Consider the following 22,267-nt stretch of genomic DNA (forward strand, 5'->3'; position numbering starts at 1 on the left):
GTTTCTCCAACGCTCTGTAACGGCAGCCCTGTTTTCACGGGAGAGTGCACGTTCAAAAATAAACGCTTTCAATGCTAAACAAAATGTATTTAAACGCTTTTACAATACGAAATGCAAATTTGACTAAAAAATAGGGCGACTGCAAACTTCTGGTTGTGATATGCATATCGTCTGGCGACGGGGGTGCGTGTGTGTGGAGAAACAGGTTGAAGAGCGGAAGAATTTTTCTCATTATTTTTTTCGTAAAAAATTAGGGGTCCCCTTGTTGTAATAATACTCGCATTGTTATCGCCCTCTTGCCTTCGCCAAATCCCGTTTATAACTCCGAGAAAAACCTATTACACGGTCGTTTATTTGGCGCATTTACTTTTTTCTCCACTCAAACGCTCGGCCGAAAAAAAACACCCTTAGCTAAGGCATCACACCCCCGTACAACTCGGTCAACGGCTGTTTCATTAGACATGCAAAAAACCATCCATCGCAGTCTCCTCCCGCTTGCGTGTGCAGCCAACGGAATGAAGCAGAGTTTTGAAAGTGATGCGAATCCGATATCGCATCGGTTTTCTAGTCTGTGGCTCTTCGCCCGTGGAAACGACCTTCCACTCGACGCATCATCTAGGTAGGTACGATATTATGTTCAAAAGGCGCAAAATAGTGTTACATAGTAGCGTGTGTCTGCGCCTTGTTGTTTTTAGATCCAGACGGATAGATACGTCAAAAAAAATAAGCTGCTCCGGCGGAAAGACCATTGATGTCGTTACATCAAACGGAAGAGTTAATCCTCTTGATTCGAACAATGTGTCGGCAGATTACCGTGGCCGTCCCCCTTCTCACCCGTTCGTCTTTGGCCACCCAGCGTTTTGATTCCCAAACGTCGGCGACTATCGCAACACAATGACTCCGATTTACAAAGACGGACTTACGGTAGGACTGGTTCCTTTTATTTTTTTGCTGCTGCCAGTCATTTGATTCTGACGTACACGACTCGATTAACCGTTACGTCGAGAGTATTCATTTTATCCCGCCTATGCACAAAGTACTCGGAGGGCTCGATTTACCACTACAATAATAGTAGGTATTAATATGTTCACACACACACACACACACACATGAGCGCGGAGTACAGACAATCGTTGAAAATGATTTTGCGCAGAGGCTACTTGACTTTTCAAAACATTTCTAGTCAATAAGCAAAACATGTGCTTGGCTAGATGCGATATTCGTGTAATAAATAATAAATTAAGACAGTTTTATAGGGGGCGGGGGGGGGGGGGTAGAACACGACCGTTTGTAATAAGTAATAATTACCACGCGGCTAGAGGGAGTATTTAATTTGACATAATTTCCGTGTCTCGCCAGTCGCGTGCTGTTCGACAATTTTCTGCCACGATCGTGCTTCTTTATATTATAATTTAGATACTTAAAAAAAAAAAAAAAACTAATAAATAATCCGAAGGAAAATTCATTGCGGGCACGCCAGCCAGTGCACGTGTCGTCGCCTGCGCTGGTATAAAAACTTATATAATTTTGCTTACGTTATCTGTTTTATAATTAATTAAAGACTATCAAGAGAATGCCGTGTATCCGATGTATGCGTGTTATGATCTATTCCGCTTTTAGTTTTCCGTCGAGTTCACGACGAACAAAAATATTTTTACCTACGTTATTTGACAACTCGATTTAATCCTTATTGGCATTGTTAATCAGTGACGCCGAAGCTTTAAAAACATAATAGGGCTGTTGACAATTTATGGAAAACATGAAAATAACGTATGACCACCGTCAGTGTTTTTTAAAAAGAAATTAGGTGTAACTTTAACGTTGACCGACGACCCGGCATTAGGCTTAATCAGAGTCGAGTATGGTTTTTTTCAATGTAAATCTCAAAAAAGGGGAAAGTTATTTCGAGTGGAGAGTGCGAGAACCTCTAAGTCCTTATAGTTTTTCGGTTTTCTGTGTAATGTTTTTTAGTCGGCTCGTTTACGGAACAGTTATTCAACGCAACAGTTTTTTTTTCTTTCTCGTACTTGCAGATTCAATAGCACATACGCATTATGCACAGATATCACGCGAACTGTACCATCACGAGCGTTTTGGAACAATACGGTGGTCGTCGTGCACGTGTGACCCCAAAAAACGAACCAGAAAGAGATGAGATATAAAGAAATCGCGTCTACTAGGTCGGGCACAGCACCCACTCGCGGGTCTATTAAACACGCCAAGGTTGATATGATCAACAGCCGTGTGTGTACCGCTTATATGCGTGTGTATACTATTGTGTATTGCACACACACTCGCACATACACTTATAAATATGTATACTTGTGTACACGTTATCGCGCTGCAGACGTCCGTCGTGCTCGCCTAGCAACATAGCACGGGCTCTCTCGCCGATGCCGCCGCAAGAATGACTCGGCAAGGACATAACAATATAGTAATAACAATAGTATTATCAATAAAGAGATAATAATAATAATAATAATGCTAAAGTTACTAAGGCGGCAGCCCGAGCTTGAACGCTACGTCTCGATCGGCGTCGTTAATACGTCCAAATAGCTTCTCACGACTACCCGATCCCATAGGCCATACAGCATACGGCTTAAACGCTACTATTTTAATTTGATCACAGGTCGTTTTACCTATGCACTGCCACCGCCTACTGGCTTAGGTGGCGGGTGTTTTTGACGATAATCTACTGTCATTATAACACTACTTATTTTAATAATATGCGTACGCACATCCACAACCCATAGTGGGTTTTGCAAATATTTTCCTCTTTTTGTTCGGTGCACGTTCGATTAAGCACGATGTAACGGAATTTTACTGTAGCGTCTTTGCACGCACACGCACCGCCGCCGTCCGCATCTACATAATCCGCATTACAGCCGCAACGAGAACGGGTTTCAATGGTCAGAACACAAGACAAGGGGGATTATTACGGAAGAACAAACGGGGGTGGTAATAGACACGTCAATCATACGCCGTTAAGTTGTGTGTGAGTACGTCGTGCTGTTGTGTATTGCATTATTTATAATATGTATATTACATTAAACCAGATGCGGGTGTGGGAAAGGAATATTATCATTACGGTGTGTGTGTGTGTGTGTGTGTTTGAGGTGTACAAAAATATTATTATATTCGTCTTCATTGTTTAAACCGAGCCTGTCGTTTTTGTGCTGGGCTTAATGGCCCGTGAACCTTTTCTGGAGGGTATTTAAACGACTACATTCCCTTCCGCGCCTTTCCTCTATCCTCTTTCACTCCCGTCGTCTTCCGATATCATATAATAATGTATCCCTTTGGCGATTACCGTCTTCCTCCCCCGCGGTCTCGTCTGTTCTCTCTACAGTGCTTCAGACCAGCTGGCTTTTCGACCAGACGGCGACGACCGACGCTAAGGAGCTTCCCCGTTTGTCTGGTACCGGTGAATATATTTATGTCGACTGCTATGGCGCCCGCCGTCACCGTCGAACGGCGACAATTGTGTCGAAGGAGGGGAAGAAAGGGGTTTCTGACAGACGAGGCGGTATATTGATTTAAGGGCCATCGCTGTTGGTCCTGCGTCCCTCTGCGGCGGTACCTCCATTGTTCTCGTTTTTAGGTTATAACTGCTAAAGTTGCGATTTACTTACTTACCGAAAATCGATCGTCGTGTCTTTTACGTAATATATTGATAACACTGGCGGCGCTGTTATACATAACCATAAATGTTTACACTATGTATACGGCATGTATAAGTCAAGAAACGGGAGTTTTGAGACTCTTGCTTTTTTTCTTTTTCTTGTACCTATTCTATTTATTTATTACACCTATTTACTCGACGCCCAAAACAGTAAAAGAAAATCGTTATTATCCCCCATGTCCCCGGATACGATCGTCATTGCGTACCGTTTCGGAAAGCTATTTGTTTTTTTCTTTCATTCACTTAATACAACAAAAGACTTAACGGACAATTTCTATGATTTAATGTCGCCGTACTTTATGGAGTGTACACGTTATCTAATTCATCCTGGTAAAAATAAAAACTAGAGCAGCGCTATCTACTTTTATTGCTAATACACACGTTTGGGATCTCACGATAAATTATCAATATTTTTAATTATTATACTCCGTAAATCACGGTTTACACGTCAGTCGTGTCTGATATCTATTCAATAAACAATTTGTTCTTATTTTATTGGTTTCTTCTAAATTATCGGTTTCGGAGCAAATAGAAAATATTTCAAAATATAGAACGTCATAGTACTTTTTATTTTCCGACGCCTTTAAGTCTATACGTCTTGGTGATGTACAGTCGTTCGAGCAACAATTATTGTGTACTGTCGACGTTAAACAACGTGTGCGTTTATGCGGTGTTAATTTCCATATTTTGACAAAATGGCCGTTCAACACTCGATGAAGGCTGTTTGATGTTAATTAATTAAATATTCTATCGCCAACGGTTTTGTTCGCATAAACGCCATACGATACGATTTAATATTAAATGAAATTTTGGTGAAATATTCGAGTGCTGTCGAACATTATGTAAAACAAATTAATCAAATTAACCGTATTGAATGAACGTAAAGCTTGAACCGACTTCGTTTTGTAATGAAATGAGAGCATTCCAAAAACGTTAAAAATGTTAAATGGTTTTGAACTGTATCATCTGAATATAGAATGATATTTCGATAGGTAACTCTTGATATATGCATACATGTATGTATGATGAACTAGTTGTGCAGTGTACACTATTCTTAGTGCTCCGTGCTCGCCATGTATAACGATTATGATTTACAATGCGTTTGGTTAGGTTTGAAATTATAAGTCGGTGCAAACACAATCAAAAACTACGGTTTGTCATTTGTATAAAAATGAATAAACCCAAGTATGCGTGCGTGCGTGTATTATTATTACAGATTTTGTTTGCACAGCTGTTGAAATGATAAAAACACCGACGCGTCGGAACGCCTACACCAGGATCGTGTAGAAAAAGTGTTCAAGTTTAGACAAACACAAACTTAATCCCTCGAATCTCTGTAGTTACGACGTTAACCGGCGCGCACGTGACTCACAAAAAAATACTTTTTACACATACTCTTTTGTATCGTGTACTGTATTATCAATTATTATATTAGTTCCTATGAATTATATTAATTCACGCGACGCAAATAGAACTTTTCCTATTATCTTCTCATCGTGGGTAATATTTGCTGCATGATGGTTGTCGTGAAGTGAAGGCAGTTTGTTATTTAATCGAACGTACTGCAGCCGGATCGTGCGGCCTTCTTGATTTCTGCGCCGCCGTTGTTACCTGTATATGAAGAATAGGGCGGGTTTTATGACGGGAGGGGGGGGGGCTTACAAGCTCTCGTAGAGTTATGTCGTCGATAATGTTTTCTGAAGTCAAAGAACACGCTCGGTAGTCGTAAACCTAAATGGCGGTTTAGAAAAATAACTTATAAAAAAAACGCCAGCGTCGTTTTTTTGTCGTACAACGACGTCGTCGTGGTTCCACCACCGAACAAAACAACGTAGACTGACAGCGTGGAAAATGATTGACGTGCTACGTCGAAGGGCGGCGACGCGATGGCTAATTTTTCGTTTCAACTTTCCTCCCTCAACCAAAATTTCGTTGATACGACCAATGGTTTTTTCGCCCTGGTCCGCGCTAATTGTTCATTATCGATTATCGCTGTTGCGATGGACAGTGTTGTTTGTTAGCTTCGTCGCGTGTACGGCGGTTTTGTTTTCGGGTGTCGCGAGCGCGCCCTCCCGGCGGCGGCCCGGTCGTCGGTAGGAGATAAGTTCAAGGTTGTGGAAAATCGATCGCCGCAACACGGCCGCCGTCGCCCCGAGACGGCGGACGGCTGGGCGCGCAAAGGGTTTGTCGGACGAGCGAGTGTTTACCGCCGGCCGCCGTCGACCCACTGAACCACGCGCTTTCGGTCTTTTTCTGCACACGCCGTAATCCTCGGCCGCCGTCCCCCGTCTGGGACACTACCGGCGGCGAGGGCGAGGGCGGCGGCAGTGATCCTCGACCCTTTCTCCGTGCACGGCGACTAGACACAGAGGTGGGTGCCGCGTGCCGGCACGGAACCGAAGCCGCCGCCTTCCCTTCTCCCCCATTGCACCGCCCGTAGAACGTGTGCTTTCCCGCGCGCTCCTTCGTCTCGACGGCGGTGATTGAACCGCGTCGGAGTCCCGGTGTGTGCCGCGTCGTCCCAACTCCCTCGACCCGTCGCACGAACTACGTCGCAATTCCGCAGATTGTTTCCCGGAACGTTCACACACACACACACACACACATCGCCTTAAATCTATATGGTCACGCCCACGGCGATTTTAGTTAAAGCGGGACCGAGCCCGGGCATACCTACCACACACACACACACACACACGCCGTGTGATTTTCCGGTACAGCGCAACGTGAAATATGTGTGGAGAGTTACGGCCAACAGAAATGAGATGACTTGTTTGTGTACGCATAAATATCGCAGGCGCCGTCGACGGTAGTGTTTTGTTTTTTCGCCGTACAACAAGAGTTGCTGGTCTGCCAACGGGGTTTGGGTTTGTCGGGATATCGTTGTTGCCAACTGCGCATTTTACGCTGAAACTCTGCCGCCGCCGCCGCCGCTACCGTGGCCTCTTATAGATTGTGCGGTGTTGTGTCGCCCAAAAGGAGTGGGTGGGAGAGAGCGTACGAATAGCGTTAACGACGATAAAAAATAAATAAAAAGTCCCTTGGTCGTTGGCGCCGTCGTAGCGAAAATAACAAACATCTACACAGTTTCTATTATTTTTAGCATTTATTGTTGCAAAACAGTCGTCCGTTGAACTCGGCTGATTCCGAAACAGACGAAATAACTGGCAGGTGTACTTTTAAAAACGCCGATATTTAAATTCATATTCACTATTTAGAGTAAGAGTTCAACAAACTTAAGGGCTAGTCGCGCATTTGGTTACATGACCGCCGTGAGTTGGTGAACTTTTATACGAGTGGTACAGAGCTCCAAACTTACGGTATAAACGCCATCATAAAGTGTAAAAAAACGACTGAAAAAATATACCTGGAAAGATTTTTATATTTCAAAATCGTCATATTATTTGATATTTCCCTTAGCGTTTATATTATAAGTTTTATAGTTTTATTCTATTGTAGTGTATTATGATTTCTGGTCATGTCGAACTAACTTCTTTTGACGTAAGCTAATGTTAAGCGACGCCTGTGTCCCTCCCTTCGTTGGTCGAGAACGAATGGCTACTACAGATCTGAGGGATCCAAACTGAAGCGAAAGTGAATCGACTAAAGCGCCCAATTTTTGAATACGATCCACGCGTTTGTTTTGTGATCTTTCTAGTTTCCCCAAAAATATTTTATTTACTCAACATTAGTATTTTTTTTAATTGTAACCTCGGTTCAGTCATGCTCACAATATCGCCGGCTTACTTCTTCTAATCAGGAAGGTGTATATAGGTTTAAAATAATTAGCCGGTTAGGTTAGGTTAATAGTAATATTATACACTACAACGCTATCGACCGGTTTACTATTTTTTTTTTTTGTGGCTATTGAAAATCGAACGTTATCGTATATCTGTAAAATATAATAATGAGTTCCAAATAACCTCACGAAATTTAATTATTTTTGATACCGTAGTTGTTTTCGTAGTAGTAGTAGTACCGCCGCCAGATAAACACAAGTGGATGGTCCGTTCTCAAAAGAACCCAAAAAAAAAACTATTTCGTTACACTAAGAATTTGTTCACTTCAAAAACCGACGTACTGCCACCGCTAACTAGTCGATCGCCTCGAGCTTATTTTCATGTGCACATTTAGGTACATGATTTGGTGCTCAAGCAAACGAACTCAAAATTACATCATCATCTCACCGGCATGCGAGCTTAACAGGTCATTAAAGCCCAACGCTGCCCATTATGACATAGTTATTAGACGGATTTGCTATCCGGAGATGGCGGCGGCTCCTTTTCACCGGACTAACGCCTAATCCTTTTCGCCTAGCAAATGGAGCGCCCGCGACGAGTGTCAAACAAGCGACAGTGAGCGCTAACACTGCCGCCTTACTAATTCAACCAATCCTCCTCAAAATTACAATAACAAAATAAGTCGTTTAGAAAATTAATAAAATAGGTACTATGAATAATAATTAATTGATGAGCCTTAAAATTATTTTTTGCTTACATTTAAGTATAAAGAAGGAAGCAAAGAAAAATTCTATTATATGTTTTAGCAACTATTTTTATTTGATTATAATAAGTGATGTATAAATCACTTTTAGAAATGTAATATTAAAAGATCACTTAGCTACTACCTTAATTTCAAATATTTTTATTTGACGAAAAATTAAATTTTGCAATTTGTGCGTTTGATTTATAAATAGAATAGTGAATATAGTGATAAATATTAAAATACACAGAATAGCGTATTTTAATAGATTCGATAACATTTGTAATCTAGCCGAAGGTGTTCTGTGTTATGGCCTAATAGTTTTGTTTAGATCTAATCAAAAAGTAATAAAGACGCAATAAGACAAATATGAAATTTGGTCTTTGGTTTTTTATAAATTAAACCACAATATGAGGAAAAATGGAGTATATTATTATCATATTTCTTCAAACATAACATATTCAATGTCAAAAATTGCTTGACTTGCTCATCTAGGGATAATTTATTTGCGCCCCTTTTTCGTCGCCTTACGCGGCAGTTAAATTATTACATTCTTTTCTTTATCTCACTAACACGTACGTACGTTTGTACGGGTATTTTTCAAAATCTTGCAAAATTAATTTAACCCACTTCCCGATGTCGTGGAGGGCTAAACTTGGCACAGACACTGATCTCGAATGACAATATATCCTATAATAATACTCGGACACTCGGGTCGCAAATTCCAGGGGGTCATTTCACTAAAATTTTATGTTTTTTCAAATCTTCAAAAATTAATTTAGTAATTTATTCACAATTATTAATAGAACTAAAATGTCAATTACTTTGAAAACAACCGAAAATTAACTTTAATTTTAAATAATGTTCAACATCTTTAATTTGTTACTAAAAACAAAAGCGTGGGCCCTATTCAACTAAGTCCAAATTCATTGAGTTAAGTATTATGAAATGTATGTGTCACACTTTAGTTCAATTTTAGTATTAAACCAAAAAAACGTACAATACAAAACATTATTTGAAATTTTATCTGATTAATTTATTTTAGGTAGTTTGTTGAATAGGGCCCACGCTTTTCTTTTTAGTAAAAAATTAAAGATGTTAAACATTATTTAAAATTGTAATTCATTTTCGGTTGTTTTTAAAGTAATTGACATTTTTAAAAAAATGTGCTACAATTAAATTGTAAATTATTCTTGTAGTAAAATTATTTTTTACTTTTTAGTTCACTTTTTTAGAAAAGCATGTATTTAATTTCGGTTTAGTTTTAAAAACACATGTTTAATTGCTTAACAAAAACCATAGTACGTTTGTATACTCCAATTACTATTTCTGAGTTTTTGTGTATGTTCGTGCTGTATTTGTGTTTACTATAAATTATAATTATTATATTATTAAACGCCGCTATGATGGAATACAATTTCTGGCATGATGAGCGTGATAGCATGGCGATTAGCCGAATACCGAAAAACTGACAGCAAAACACGACTGGCCCCGGCAAAATAAAACGCTTTTGCCGGGGAATTGTATTATTTCCTCCCTGCTCCATTCTCACTTCGAGAGAAAAAGGATTATTGTATATACAAAAGAGTAATCAAGCGTAGAATGAGACGAATGCAGAGTAATTGAATTCGTTTCCGGGGACTAAACGAGAATCCAATTTCGTGTGGGCGCCTTGCTGCCGTTATATATTGCGACGTCCCTTTCATTTAGCCCCAACAACACCCTCTTGCCTCGCGCCCGAAAAAAGTCCTTTGCACACACACACACATATACACTCGGAGATGGCTCACGGCACTTGCACGGTGGCGACGCACGCGTTTAAAGCTTAATTATCGGGGGCATGCTCCACCGGGTCGTCCTTCCATATAATAATGACTATTTTCTCCTGCCGAGTTACATACGACCGACCACCCATCCGTACGCACAACACCCATCTTCCAACCAAACAAACACGAGCCCCTGGTTATTATATCCGGCCTCGGTGTCTCATGCCGATAACGGAATCAGCAACGTAGTACCTTAATTGGCAGCATCGTCCAAAAATAAAGTATGTACACATCCCGTGTGCGCGTACCCTTTCTATATAAACCTCTTCGTTTCATTGCTTTTTTTTTCCCATTGTCTAGATGAAGAAACGATTTATTGTATATTTCTTTTATATATATCTGCCTTGAATTGGCAGCATCGTCCAAAAATAAAGTATGTATACATCCCGTGTGCGCGCGTACCCTTTCTATATAAACCTCTTCGTTTCATTGCTTTTTTTTCCCCATTGTCTAGATGAAGAAACGATTAATGTATATTTGTTTTATATATATATATCTGCCTTGAAACTCGTACATTACGTATGTACGTTATTCTCACCTCGTTTACTTATCGTTCTTAAAGTTCTGGCCCCGTCCGTCTTGTCAAGTGCTCCGGATTCGGAACGGATCTAGTTTTAATATTACTATTACAACAATATTATGATTTTGCCGCCAACCGGCGGATATCAATCACCGAGTCCACATACATAATATATGTATTATTTATAATCTATGGTAATAATACGCTTTGCACATAGTCAAAATATTATTATTAATATTATACATACGACGCGAAGAGCTGAACATTGACTTTGATTGAAAATGAACGTAATGACCTACGCCAATCCAATCGCCTTGTGCATACACATTCACACACACACACACACATACAGCTCGCCTTTTTGCCTGTCTATATAGTTCTAGTCCGTTGAAGCACTAACACTTTTCATATCAAAGTCAAACTGTCAAACAATTCTTTTATGTATACCCTGCAATAATACAACCCTTTCAATGATACTAGTAAACCGTATACGTGCATAAATCATAAGAATTAACGTTGTCGGTAACGATACAATAACAATGTGATATATTAGTTTATTTATCCCCGTTGGCGTTTCAGCGAGAAAGGTTAAAAACCTGGCGTTGAGGTGGCGCCATCACTGCACACCGTCGATGGTTATTATTATTATTATTATTATTATTATTATTATACGGCCGCTAAAACTAACTAAAAACACTAATAATAATTTATAAAGTATATAATATTAAAATATCTGGCCGGCGCCACGTGTTGTGTATACTGTAGCCGGTGATTTTGTGTTAGCGTGTAGCTTTTTCTTGTCTCCCCCCATTTATCCAAAATGTTAATTACTATTTTATTACCTCTACTCTATTTAAATTCCGGTCGCCGATGTTTAGTCATTTCGGCACAATAAACGAATTCTAAAACACGAGTTTCGTAATAATAATTATTGCGCTCAGCGTTCCACAAAACGACATTCAGTGCGGGCGCGATAACCGCAGTAGGTATGCGTTGAGTATTGTCAAGTATTATCACGCATATATTTAGTTTCGTTATTATTATTACACGGTTGCCGGGTCGGCATTTTTTTATTTTAACATTATGCAGAAAATTAACCCACGCAAACACGACAACGATGTTCGCTTTGATGTTTGAAAATTCGAGAGTTAAAAAAAAATTACATAATTATTAATTCCCTTCTACCTTAGCTTTTTTTTTTTTTTATTCAGGCGAACATAATATAATATTCACCCGAAAACAACGTTGCGTTACACGGATCGTTTATGTTTAGAGAAAAACCACTATCCGACGATCGAAACCGAAGGACGATAGTCGTTAAAGGTTAACGCGAACCGACAATGATTTGGACGAGGCGGTCCTCGTGTTTGGGTGCTGAGAATATTATTATTATTATTATTATTATTGTTATCATCATTATATTTATTAGGAGAAGAACCATTTAAATCTCGGGTGTCGTGCACGCCGAACAACAGCTGTCGAACAGATGGAGATGCTGTGCAACATAATCGCCTAGGAGACCCGAAACGGGCAAATGGGACTTGACGTGCGTGCGCGTTGTACAAACCGGTTTACCTGTTTGCCGGCAATCCGCGCGACCGGACGAAAGGGAAATAATATAGTATTATATTAAATATATAATACGCGCTTATTGTTAGTCGACGGCCTTCGTTTAGCCGGTCAGAATTTAGTATTTTGAGCGGAAAGAGTAAAAGAGAAAAACTAAAATAATCTGACCGGTCCAAACCACTCAAGAGTTATCTCATCCTTTAGAATTAAAATGTTGATACTTGTATGGTTTACGTTTTCCGCCCTATTATTACTATAATAATGATTATTTTTCCACCTTACTTTCCGGCCAGGAAACCCACGACCGCGCTTCGTAATCGCTATTGAATATTTTGTTGTTAGTGCCGACCAAATCACGGTGATGATTAATTTTCGAAAACTGCTCATCGGCTTGTAGTAAAATATAAACGTCGTCTCCGTCTAATTGTTATTTTGGAATCCCGTGATAAACGGCAACTGGGTTTTTATCGTTCCGACCCTCGGGCTTTCCGCTTGTAAACAAACAACGTCTTATGAATATTTAACGTCATTTCGTTGTGTGTTTACCGTCGCGCCGTACATTGTCGTCGCTACCGTAGTTCTCTGCAAATTGATTTTCATCTCGGTATATTTCACCCTCGGCCCTTTAAATGTCATCATTTTACAACCGCAAGTATGCGTATTCGTCAACGCGCATACTTATGAACGGTTAGAATATCGATAGGTCATCTCCGATTAAAATCAAATGCCGATTCCGCCGTAATCGTCGACCGACGACCGCCGTCTGAGATGTTCTGTGTTAACGGGAGTTTTTACTCCCTTGGAATCCCTACAGATCTGCTCGCAATATTTGCCGGGTCGCCGTCGACCGTGTTATTTCATTGTTGTTGTACATTAGACTACGAGCGTATGCATTCCACGCGTTCGTTCGGATCGTGTTTCCCCCTCCCACCTTAACGTATAATATTATACCTCCACGGTCGCCCCGGGGCCCAGTGCCGTTTTCACGGGTGGGTCCGCCGCCAAGAAGGTTATTGGAATATATTATACACACTTATACATGTATCTAGCGATGCAGTAACGTATGAGCGTATTTAAAAAAAGACACCCGTCGTGGCTTTGCGGCGCCGGACATTGTGCGAGGTGGACTCCTCGCTCTTGTATTTGTATTTTTTTCGCGTGCCTTTTTCTTGTTACGCCGTCGACGGGGCGCCGCCAGACGATGCGCTCGGGTCGGACCAGGCAGCCACAGCATCCCGTAGCCCGATCCTTTGTCTCGGTCCCTTCTCCGCGCCCGTGGTCCGCCCGCCACGTATCCTTTCCCATCCCCTCCTCGCGCGAACGCCACCGTCTACGAGGGATGTCTGGACGTGACGTCACCGCCAGACGGATCAATACCACCCCGGGGTTCGATTATGCATACAGGGTGTCTGTTCACTGTGGGTGTGCGACGTTAGTGATTTCTATGTCTACGCCGCGCACGTTCTCACGACACTGCCCAAATCGGATCTCGCCCTTATTGTTTCGTCTGTTCGACTATACGGCGGGGTCGGCGGATAATTTTACCGCCTAGGACTGACAGTTACAAATTAAAAAAAAAAAAACAAGTAAAAGCCGCGGAAACGACAATGGATACAAACAGCAGCTCGTCTTCGTCCTGCCTAGGTCATTGGTTCGGCCGGTAAACTTTCCGCCGTGACTCCGTTTGTTGTGGCAACGACGCGACGGTGGCAGATAGTCTACAGTAGTCTTGTGTACATACGATGATTGCATACAAGTGAACCTTACGAACACGGCGCCAGCGGCGGCGCGATGCTGGGTCAACGGTTGCGGTTTAGTGGGATTTTTAACCTCTGCCCTCTCAACCCTTTCTGTAACGTAATTGCCAACGGAAATGAGAAAAAAAAATCGGTTACTGTTAGTCGTCACAAACTAGACGAAGCCGCTTTTAAGCTCTACTACCGGAGTGTAAGACTGTCGTTACCTTCTCCGCGTTTATTAAGCGTATATTATAATCGGTAACATTTTCTGCGGAGCCGCGCGCCAACAACAAATTGATTTTTACAGCCAAGCACCTCGTGCGTTCGCCCGTCACAGTGCTCTTACTGGGAGTTTGCTCTAATATACTTAATATTGCGTTGCTCGGTGATGGTTATCAGTTAAATAAAATTAATATTTACTTTTTAACCGTCATAAAAATAAAGTATGACTTATGAGTGTTTCTGTGTCTCGTGACATTTCTACCGAAATGTATTAAAATCGAAATCTGTTGTTTAATTTAACCTTAAAACGCGGCATTAAAATCAACGATAATTATTGTCAGAAACGTTCACTGGGTCGTTTGTGTAAAATAATACGAACAGACCTTACGCTAGTATATCGACTACCTATTTAATTTATTCTAAACGATCGATATTACCGAGGAACGAACAGTTATTGGCGGTAAACAATATTTTTTAATAATATATGCGGAATAGCTATCGCGTGTCCGTAGGAGAATTAATAATTTAACGGGTCAAAGTGAAAAGTACCTATGCAAAAGTTTTTCGGTCCGCGTGTCGATTGGTACACTAGTAATATAATTTGTACGCTATGTTGCAACTACTATGGGCATTCATATTATATTCGGTTATAGTTATAATTCGATTCATGAAGAACGAAATAAGTATCTGTTTAAAAATACCATTGGGTTCGGTGGCCTAGCACCGGTTAGTGTTTTACGGTTTCGTAAATGGTCGAAATTATTATACCTACTTGTACGTCGGTATTTTCAAGTCTTCAAACGCTTTAGGTGTACAATGAAGAATTAGGCTCGTCTGTAATGACGAGGACAGCCGGAGGAAAATATTGATTTTTATCAGATCGTCGCTTATGCTAGACAATTTATTACCGAATGAAAGGTTTCAATTTCCTTTTATTTTTTTCTCACAAAAACCTAGGGACTGATTTGCACGCATCACGTCAACACTGTCTTTCATAACTTACATTCTATCATGAAATTAGCTGTAGACAAAATAGGGTATTGGACATTTTTTGGTAAATTATATCACTTGTGCCGTCCGTTTCGTCGATAGTTCTCATGTGACTACTTGGGTGGGGTTTCCTTCCTAAGACCTACCATCTCCGCACAAACCACTTTTTTTCATTCTCAAATACCTTACAATTCTTTTTTACACGTTCCTCTGCTATTTCCCCTTTCTACTTTCGTCACTATTACTCTTGAAAATAAAAGTTTCCTATCGAACCTAACACACACCAATAGCTTGCCAGTTGTGTTAAACGATTGACACGAGTTGTCATGCATGAAAGTGCACCGACTTTGGCATTATATATTAGTATTTATGGCTTATCAAAAGAGAGAAAGACTAGTCCTTCTGCTCGTTTAATTTGTATAATTAACGCGTTTTGTTTTGTTTTCACAGCTGATGGAATTGGTACCGGAGTCATGTACTGTGCGGTCGTCCAGAACGGAAACACCGCCGCCGTCAATGAAGAGGACCAAGTTGGAGGAAGCACCTACTCAGGCCGTGGCGGCCGCTTATTATTCGGCCCTGAGCATGACAGCACCCACGTTGCCCAACTACATGGTGGATCCGTTCCATTATTTCTACAATCCTTGGGTACCACCGCCAGCCGTTTATCTTAACAATCCGCATTCTCATCTTTACAGGAATGACAAGTACGTTTCGAGAAGTGTAAAAGACACCGCTCTCGTTTTTTTTTTTTATGGTCGGTGCCGATATTAAATTTATCTCGTCTTGTTTTTAGCCTGATCAAACGAGAGAGGCCGCCGCGACTCGTGGATCCGCAAAAAGTCATATCTCACACGCAATCCGAACAGTTCAGCAGGAGCTTCCAACCAAACGTCGCTCTAGCACCTCCGACCAAGCTTAACGGCACTTCGACCACAGTCAACATTAACAACAATAACAACAACGAAGATATTGTAAAACTTACGGTTAGCATTGTTGTTGGATTACGCCTTGCGCGATAGGCAACACAACATACGCGTCGATCCGTATGTTGTGTTGTCTGTCTATACGGTGTCGGTTTTTTCTTCTTCTCAACGTCTTTTTTTTTTTTTTTTAAAGGTCAAATTTGAAGACAAAGAAGAACAACAAACAAAAGAGGTCGTTCAAACGCAAGAGTCGCAGAAGAAGTACAACAGCGTTGGTAAGTAGTTGCGACACTTTTGATTTAACAATTGTTTATATGGAGAAAAAAAAATGTAAACTAATAAATTACATATTATTTGACATATTTCTAATAACAATATTGACTTTATTACAGCCGCAAGTGTTATGGAACAAGTAGCTGCAGTGTTAGATGCTCTAAGTGATGCCAAGGAGACGACGAGGCAACAAGTAATAGATTTGGTCGAGGGTCTCGCTATGAGGCTTGAGTCGGTAGAGTCAAAAAACCAACAGCTTGTCAGAGAGAATGAATTCCTCAAGGATCAGTTAAAAATGGTATGTGTAAACTGGATAGTATAGTTATGTTTAGTGGATTGATCTATAATAAAGCACGTGCCAATGTTTATTTTATACTCAATAAAATATTACCGTTTCAGAAAAGGCTTATGAACAAAGAAGACCCGGTCAGTGCTGATGACGCAGTGATCAAATGGGAGGAAGAGGAACCCAGCTCAAAAGGTTTACCATTATCGAATAAAAGGTTTAGTCCTGTGTCCGTGATAACTTCTCCACCCTGTCAGATAAAAACGCCTCCTCCTTGTATGCCACAGTCCAATTCAGTTTTGATCAAATCTGAATCTGTCGACTGATACAAATATTTAGCGTTAACACACCCAGTTTATTATTATTATTTATTTAAATAATGCTACCACCGACACTTGATCTCCTTTAAGAAAAAATATGTATAAATTATACAAGCTTTTTATAATATTTATTGTTCAGTACGATTATATATTATTATTGTATGTAACATATTTTGTTAAATCCTTTGTCTCGTGTATATAATCTTAATTTAAATTGTTAATCTGATTTTCTTAATTTTTGATGAATTTCTTTCTATTTTTATTTTTTTGTTATGAATTTTTAGTTTAGGACCATTTTTATTTATTTATTTGGATTTTTTGTTATACAATTAAATTATTTATATTTAAAGTTGCTGTGCCAATTTCTATTTAAGTATATTAAAACAAAGCGAGAATATTTGATAAAACATTCTAGAGTCTGGACTCGATGTGAATATTCAGTTGTTGTTCTTTATTACTTGTTGTTATTGTGAGAAAAGATTATTTGATATAGATTGATAAAGAAAGTTTATTTTGAGAATGTTGTGACTTCTACATGAAACCATTTTATTTTTAACTGAGTGTTCTAAAAATGTTAATTCTGCCATTTAAAAATTGTATTATAGCTCCGATAATATTTTTAATTAAAAAAACAATTATAGTTGTAGACTTCAAAATTACATCTTTTCGCAAAATAGTCATTCTTATTATGCCCATTACATTAAATTATTTTGTATTTAATTTGCGTACAACAATTATATTAATACACCAAAGACAGGGCGCGAACGGTAAGATTAATCAACGTTTTAAAACATTTCCTAATACGATTATGATAATGTATAATTATATACATTTTAAGATTACAGTATAAGTATTATTATGTAAATAAAGAAATATTTATAAATTTATTTAAAAAACGAACAATATCCCTTTCTCTTGGGCTAGATGAACTCAGTACAAAATAGAAAGTGCCTTAACTCTGCAATACTCTAACCTTTACTTTAAATTACATATTTTATAGTTATGTAGTTAATCAGACGCCCTACAACTTTTAGTATGCTTGAATTTGTTTATAATATTGTTTCAATCAAATTATTATAGTCGCTTAGATATTTATGTGAACATTAGTAGAATCCATGTCGTATTTTAATGATGATAGTACATATTATGTTTGTACGTATGAAAATAAATCACACATATGTGTTTCATAGATTATATTGTATCATGTGTAATATAAAGGTTTAAAAACGTTCTAAGTGTAAACTAAAGATGTATAATTAGTTAGTTACCACACAATTGTAATAAGTACCTGATATATGACCGATTATAACTCATAACTATACCTACATATACACACATTTAATTTGTTTTCTATTAATTTCCATGAATAGTAAAGTAATTCAAAAATGTATTTATTTAATTAAAAAAACATCGAGTCTTCCTTAAACAACTAACTCGTAAAAAAGATTTCTATATTTTTTACTCTATATATTTTTTTTATCCTGACTCCTGTGCAATTTAAATAAAGTTCACATTAGACTACTAGATAAATAGTTATTTAACAAAATATGTAGTGTAAACAACCATTGTGTTCATGAAGTTTTCTCATAATATTAATTAATAAAATTAAGAATAATTTGCAGTTTAAATGTTCTTGTATATTTTATCGTTGATGTATAGATATTTTTTCTGTAGTTTCTAAGAGTTGTTTTACTCAGGTGTAAAGCGAAACATTTAGTTATTTCGTTTTATTATTTTTCTTTTTATTAAAATGTTAAGTTTTTTTTAAGTAACTTCTATTAGGTAGTTTTTAATTGTGCCAAGCTTTATTAAGCACTTTTTAAGTAAACCGAGTCATGTTTTGTATATACCTGCCTATTACTGAGCATATGTAATTATAAATATATACGTTTGTATGTCTATACAATACATATACATGTTTTAACATACATACATACATATGTGTATAACTAAATGTTATGTTTATATAATTCAAAGTAGGTTCTCTTTATTATATTATTATATTATTATTATTATTATTATTTTTTTTTTTTTTGTATAATATGTTATTAATTGAAAAACGAAAGCAACCCGGTTTTGTTAAAATACAACTTTTTTTGAAAAGGGAATGAAATGAAATAAAATGAATAATTTAATTAGCGTTTTTTTTTTTTTTGTTGATATTTTTGATTTTCAGCGTTCCGTGCCGGTGTGTTAACGGCTCTCGCGAGCTAATAGTCTGTGATCGATGTACTTTCTATCATAAAAACGTACAACACAATACCGTACTACGCGTTATGAGACTTTTGTCGACTTGCTCAAGTCATAACACGTACGGTAGGCGGTTATAATTGGCTAACGAGGAAACGGAGAGGTAAAAGAGTTGTACAAAAAAACGTTGGCTCGTGTGTTTTGTCGGACAAACAATCGTGTAAAACGTCGATGTAGCCGTTCGGCGTGTGTGTGTGTGTGTGTGTGTGTTTGTGTATGTGTGTGTGTGTGTGTGTATGTGTGTGTGTGTGTGTGTGTATGTGTGTGTGTGTGTTTATAGGTGTGTACTAATGTATGACGACCTAGCAAGAAGGTGACCTTGCATCAATGTCATCGTGAGTTGTAATCGCGCGTTTGTGCGCGCTCGGGGCGTTATGGCCGCCGGATCGGTTCTATAAATGCAAGACGAACGGCGTGCCGCCTCCTCCTCCACTTCGCCTTCCCCTCTCGACGGGTGCCCGACGTTGTGTTATTCAAATGGCAAAATCGGCCATTTGAATAACCGGCGAAAAAAAAAAAAAAAAATCGACATTTTGTCGAGCGACGTGTTGTGATATCCCGTGGCGCGCATCGTCCGTGTCGGCGTCGTGTGGTAGGAGTAAACCGACACATGGTACATCAAGTGTACGACCGTTCGACTGTCATGAATGAAAGTTACATCTGCCGACAATACGACATATTGTTAAAAAAAACATTGATCGCCGCGGCGGTCGTGTCCGCTATTGTAAAATATACAGGGTTGTTCGTGGTAATAATGGTATGAGGGGGGAGCGTGCAAGACATATTGGCGATCGACCTGTGGCCGTCTTGATCGTTTTAAGACCGTGTGATATATATATATTTTTTTTAATTAATTAAAACACCCGTTGGTCACGTGTTTAACATTGCGTATTCCGCTTGCAATGCGATTCTACTGCTGAGCAGCACAGACTGCACTACTTGTTATATTATATCCCCCTACTACTCTTCCAATAAAACGTCAAACGCGTTTCTGATATAAATTCTGTTTGGACAGTTTGCCGGGCTATCAATTATATTACCGTCACGGAGTCATCGTCATATTTACCCAATACAGATAAGTACTCATTTTTAACACAACGGCGTGTTGTGGATTTCTAGTGAGTGTCGGTTACCACTTACCGCTGCTTAAATTGCGTACATTTTGTATACCGTTTTTGGGAGTATATTTAAAATTGATTTTAGTAGAAAATTCATCAATAAAGTAAAAAAAAAAAAACTCTATTAGCTTTGTTTAAAATGTTTATAACAATTGAATATTAGGTAGGTATACAGAATTTTTAAAACTTTCATATTAGAAAATATTATACAATACAATTTTGTTTTGGCGACACAAAAAAAAATGGACCGTAGCTGACTATAAAATAAGAATAACACTGATCGTTTATGCACAGTGAATACCTAGTGCTTACAAATTATATGAAAATACGGACCCCCCCCCCTCCATGTTACTTAGTCTGTACTATGTATTCACGCTCGCATATGCAGGATCAAAACGGCTTACAATTAAAATTTAACTAAGTATGACATAAACAGAGTTTTCGATCGATATATTTTTTTCTCTTGACGAACAGATGGCCCACGTAACACTTTAGTTATAGCCCATAGGTATTACGATTTCATGCTGTTGCTGACAAATGTTATGATAATTTTGACATTTAAAATAAATAGGTAGGGGTAGTCGTTAAACAAATCATTAAAACGTTCATTTATGTCGTAATTAGTTCATGAATCGTAATAATACAATTTCAAGAAAATGGGAAAACGAAGTAATTACCCAGTTGTTATTGTCAAAAAGTTAGTTAATATTTTTAAAATATTAAAAACCCGTGTTATGGTTATGAAAGTTTAAATGTTTCAAAAATATTGTTTACATCATTGAAATTTTTGTTTTAGTATTATGAAAGTATTTAAAAATTGTTCTTATATTTGAAGTATTAATATTATATACAATTTTCTATACTCTAATAATAGTACAACAACATTTTGTTTATTATTATTATTTCTGTAAGGTACTTATTGGGTCAAATATTTGAAAAGTTCAGGCCCGTTCAGCCTTTCATAGTTTAATGCATTCGTTTGTAATTGTTTTTAAGTTATCAACAAACTTTTTTGATAAAAAACTGATATGCGTATTATAACGGGTGCTGTGATCAAAGAACATTTCTATAATATATGGTTTTACAGTCTTATTAATTTGTATCCAAGGTAAAATGCTTTTTGGTCAATTTTTGTATTTTTGGCTCAATACAGTCTGTGGTACTCTACCCGCGCGACCTAGAAGATGACATCGACAACGATGCTAAAGAGGTGACCGATGCCTACTCGTTCTTCGGAATGACCAGTGACCGCTAAGACACTTATTTCAGTTGTGCTCTCCCGTCGAACTTGGGTGGTGTACGGCCGCTTCTTCACGTTGCCTATTCAACGACCAGTCTACCCCACCAAAATCCCCACAGTGTGTTGTCTACACCCGACTCCAATCAGTTTGATAACTTATTTTCGGAAGACGGTTTACGAGAGGCCACGCGTTGAACAATTCTAAATCTGATAATTCAATTATGAGACGATTATTATTGGTAGTAACGTAGTATAACAAATTACTAAATCAAACATGAATACATTCTAAAACAAAGTATTTACAACTAATTATTATTTTTTAATAAAGCTACATTTAAAACAGTTAATATATTATCATCTCCTTTTTTTTTACGACGTAATGATATTAAAAAAAAAAAAAAACATTGTTTTTTTTACTAATACAAAGTGTATTTTAGCAACATTGTTCAGTGTTCTATATCTGTCTTTTGCGAGGACACTCGATATGTATGTGAACCTTACGAGGATTCCGTTAGATCATAAAGTAATGAGGTTGCTTTATGTTTCTATGATGTGTTCACTATTATCGTAATAGCGCCGGGGATAAGTCAAGTGGTGATATTTCGAAAGCAAAGATAAAAATGTTTACCCTCGACCCTCGTACGTTTTATCCCTAACTGACTGGGTTCCAAAGAGTTTAACAACTAGTTTTTTTTCGCTCTAACCCCTATATGCCGACCATTATTGCACAACAACATTGTACAGTGTACTGTGTAACATCAATAACAAGAACATTACACTACATTTATTGCATTCGTGTGTAGAAAAGCAATTACTTTGTTACA

The 22,267-nt window shown here is 38.4% G+C and overlaps 1 protein-coding gene across 1 annotated transcript in view; it reads left to right on the plus strand.

The window, feature by feature from the left end:
• Nucleotides 1-18,810, plus strand: part of LOC126835157 (ski oncogene) — a 37,416-nt gene extending 18,606 nt beyond the window's left edge. The window contains exons 2-6 of the mRNA XM_050567469.1: nucleotides 15,481-15,737; nucleotides 15,827-16,016; nucleotides 16,150-16,231; nucleotides 16,349-16,527; nucleotides 16,629-18,810. Coding sequence (XP_050423426.1) covers nucleotides 15,481-15,737; nucleotides 15,827-16,016; nucleotides 16,150-16,231; nucleotides 16,349-16,527; nucleotides 16,629-16,841 — 921 coding nt within the window. The 3' untranslated portion in view covers nucleotides 16,842-18,810. The remainder of the gene's footprint in view (nucleotides 1-15,480; nucleotides 15,738-15,826; nucleotides 16,017-16,149; nucleotides 16,232-16,348; nucleotides 16,528-16,628) is intronic.
• Nucleotides 18,811-22,267: the final 3,457 nt, after the last annotated feature.

This window comes from Adelges cooleyi, unplaced genomic scaffold (genome assembly GCF_023614345.1).
Source record: "Adelges cooleyi isolate 19-005CV unplaced genomic scaffold, UGA_ACOO_1.1 ACOO_flye_CR_arks_rails_tigmint_CR_PRNA_23, whole genome shotgun sequence".
Classification (NCBI taxonomy): Eukaryota; Metazoa; Arthropoda; class Insecta; order Hemiptera; family Adelgidae; genus Adelges; species Adelges cooleyi.